Source organism: Hemiscyllium ocellatum, chromosome 15, assembly GCF_020745735.1.
Source record: "Hemiscyllium ocellatum isolate sHemOce1 chromosome 15, sHemOce1.pat.X.cur, whole genome shotgun sequence".
Lineage (NCBI taxonomy): Eukaryota > Metazoa > Chordata > Chondrichthyes > Orectolobiformes > Hemiscylliidae > Hemiscyllium > Hemiscyllium ocellatum.
Genome location: NC_083415.1, coordinates 7,635,274 through 7,640,358, shown reverse-complemented (window position 1 = coordinate 7,640,358; position 5,085 = coordinate 7,635,274). Strand labels below are relative to the sequence as shown.

The 5,085-nt window shown below is 32.3% G+C and overlaps 1 protein-coding gene across 2 annotated transcripts in view; it reads right to left on the bottom strand.

The window, feature by feature from the left end:
- ttll9 (tubulin tyrosine ligase-like family, member 9) overlaps window positions 1-4,523 on the bottom strand; it is a 131,604-nt gene extending 127,081 nt beyond the window's left edge. For both annotated transcript variants that reach the window (XM_060835946.1, XM_060835947.1), the window contains exons 1-2: window positions 4,418-4,523; window positions 4,287-4,327 (exon numbers count right to left, since the gene is read on the bottom strand). In XM_060835946.1, the coding sequence (XP_060691929.1) occupies window positions 4,287-4,327; window positions 4,418-4,495 (119 nt within the window). In that variant the 5' untranslated portion in view covers window positions 4,496-4,523. The remainder of the gene's footprint in view (window positions 1-4,286; window positions 4,328-4,417) is intronic.
- Between the last annotated feature and the right edge of the window lie 562 nt (window positions 4,524-5,085).

Genomic DNA, 5,085 nt, shown 5'->3' with positions numbered 1-5,085 from the left:
TGATACACACACATGCATACATACACATATATGATACACACACATACATACATACACATATATGATACACACATACACATATATACATACACATATGATACACACACATACATACATACACATATGATACACACATACATACATACACACACATATATGATACACACACATATATACATACACATATATGATACACACACATACACATATATGATACACACACATACACATATATGATACACACATACACATATATACATACACACATACACATATATACATACACACATACACATATATACATACACACATACACATATATACATACACATACATACACATATATACATACACATACATACACATATATACATACACATATATGATACACACACATACACATATATGATACACACACATACATATACATATATACATACACATATATGATACACACACATACATACATATACATACACATATATGATACACACACATACATACATACACATATACATATATGATACACACACATACATACATACACATATATGATACACACACATACACATATATACATACACATATATACATACACATATATGATACACACACATATATACATACACATATATGATACACACACATACATACACATATATACATACACATATATGATACACACACATACATACATACACATATATGATACACACACATACACATATATACATACACATATATGATACACACACACACATATATGCATACACATATATGATACACACACATACATATATGCATACACATATATGATACACACACATACATACATACACATATATGATACACACACATACATACATACACATATATGATACACACACATATATACATACACATATATGATACACACACATACACATATATACATACACATATCCGATACACACACATACACATATATACATACACATATACATATATACATACACATATATACATACACATATACATATATACATACACATATATGATACACACACATACATATATGCATACACATATATGATACACACACATATATACATACACATATATGATACACACACATACACATATATACATACACATATATGATACACACACATACATATATGCATACACATATATGATACACACACATACATATATGCATACACATATATGATACACACACATATATACATACACATATATGATACACACACATACACATATATACATACACATATACGATACACACACATACACATATATACATACACATATACGATACACACACATACACATATATACATACACATATACATATATACATACACATATACATATATACATACACATATATGATACACACACATACATATATGCATACACATATATGATACACACACATATATACATACACATATATGATACACACACATACACATATATACATACACATATATGATACACACACATACATATATGCATACACATATATGATACACACACATACATATATGCATACACATAAATGATACACACACATACATATATGCATACACATATATGATACACACACATATATACATACACATATATGATACACACACATACACATATATACATACACATATATGATACACACACATACATATATGCATACACATATATGATACACACACATACATATATGCATACACATATATGATACACACACATATACATACACATATATGATACACACACATATATACATACACATATATGATACACACACATACACATATATACATACACATATATGATACACACATACACATATATGCATACACATATATGATACATACACATATATACATACACATATATGATACACACACACACATATATACATACACATATACATATATACATACACATATATACATACACATATACATATATACATACACATATATGATACACACACATACATATATGCATACACATATATGATACACACACATATATACATACACATATATGATACACACACATACACATATATACATACACATATATGATACACACACATACATATATGCATACACATATATGATACACACACATATATACATACACATATATGATACACACACATATATACATACACATATATGATACACACACATACACATATATACATACACATATATGATACACACACATACATATATGCATACACATATATGATACACACATACATATATGCATACACATATATGATACACACACATATATACATACACATATATGATACACACACATATATACATACACATATATGATACACACACATACACATATATACATACACATATATGATACACACATACACATATATGCATACACATATATGATACATACACATATATACATACACATATATGATACACACACACACATATATACATACACATATCCGATACACACACATACACATATATACATACACATATACATATATACATACACATATATACATACACATATACATATATACATACACATATATGATACACACACATACATATATGCATACACATATATGATACACACACATATATACATACACATATATGATACACACACATACACATATATACATACACATATATGATACACACATACATATATGCATACACATATATGATACACACACATACATATATGCATACACATATATGATACACACACATATATACATACACATATATGATACACACATACACATATATACATACACATATACGATACACACACATACACATATATACATACACATATACATATATACATACACATATATACATACACATATACATATATACATACACATATATGATACACACACATACATATATGCATACACATATATGATACACACACATATATACATACACATATATGATACACACACATACACATATATACATACACATATATGATACACACACATACATATATGCATACACATATATGATACACACACATACATATATGCATACACATATATGATACACACACATATATACATACACATATATGATACACACACATATATACATACACATATATGATACACACACATACACATATATACATACACATATATGATACACACATACACATATATGCATACACATATATGATACATACACATATATACATACACATATATGATACACACACACACATATATACATACACATATCCGATACACACACATACACATATATACATACACATATACATATATACATACACATATATACATACACATATACATATATACATACACATATATGATACACACACATACATATATGCATACACATATATGATACACACACATATATACATACACATATATGATACACACACATACACATATATACATACACATATATGATACACACACATACATATATGCATACACATATATGATACACACACATACATATATGCATACACATATATGATACACACACATATATACATACACATATATGATACACACATACACATATATACATACACATATACGATACACACACATACACATATATACATACACATATACATATATACATACACATATATACATACACATATACATATATACATACACATATATGATACACACACATACATATATGCATACACATATATGATACACACACATATATACATACACATATATGATACACACACATACACATATATACATACACATATATGATACACACACATACATATATGCATACACATATATGATACACACACATACATATATGCATACACATATATGATCCACACACATATATACATACACATATATGATACACACACATATATACATACACATATATGATACACACATACACATATATACATACACATATATGATACACACATACACATATATGCATACACATATATGATACATACACATATATACATACACATATATGATACACACACACACACATATATACATATAAATCAGCTGATGCAGACCCAGGGGGATGATTCTGTGCTGAAGGTTCTTTGTCCAAAGACACGTTTCGTTAACGGGAATTCACTATAGCGCGGATGATGAACGGTGTGGTGTACAGTTTCTATAACGCGATGCCATGTCAGCGCGGTCTCTCTGTAACGCGGGGCTGAAGGCACCGCCCACTAACACCGTGTGTTTAATAAATAAAAATACTCACTTCTGTTTCAGATTCCCGGGCGGCCCTTTGTTCCCGGCTCCCTATTTAAAAACAAAATGTCAGTTAGTGCACTTTCACCGGTGGGAGTGGGGGGAGGGGAGGGGGGTAACAGAGGAAAGGGCCATCCTGACCTTGCCCCGGTTCATGGCACTCCGCACCCGGGGCCGAGGCCCAGGCCCAGGCCCGCTCTCGCCGCTTGCTGTTCCCATGGTAACGACAACACGCCGGGGCCCGGAAACGAGCATGCGCACTGACGGTACCGCTGGGCCCCCTGACTGCGCCTGCGTACCACTGAACTGTGCGGCTGCGCAGTCGTGTCTGACCGGGCCCGGGACTGGGCGTGCGCAGTTTCTCCCCTTCCTCCCCACCATGTGTCCTCACTGTGTGAGGGTGTCATTCCCAATGCAGGGGACTCCTGCCACAGGAAAATAAATAAAGATTCCACACCTCCCCCCGAGAGTAATGAAACAACAGAGATAGTTTATCAACACAGGAATGGGAGTAGGCCATTCAGCCCATTGTACCTGCTCCATCCTTCAATTGAATAATGATTGACCATGACATTGCTTTACAAATGTGAATGTTGGTGATTGGGCCAACATTTATTGCCCATTCCTCAACCTCGATTCTGGACCCCATGAAGTCTCGTGTCTTCAGGTTTAACTTGGGGCAAGGAAACCTCTTGCTGATTACCACATACCATACCATCCTGCCTCAGCTGATGAGTCAGTGCTCCTTCATGTTGAACCCCAGTTGGAGAAGGCACAGAGGGCAGGGGATTTCAATATCCACCAAGAGT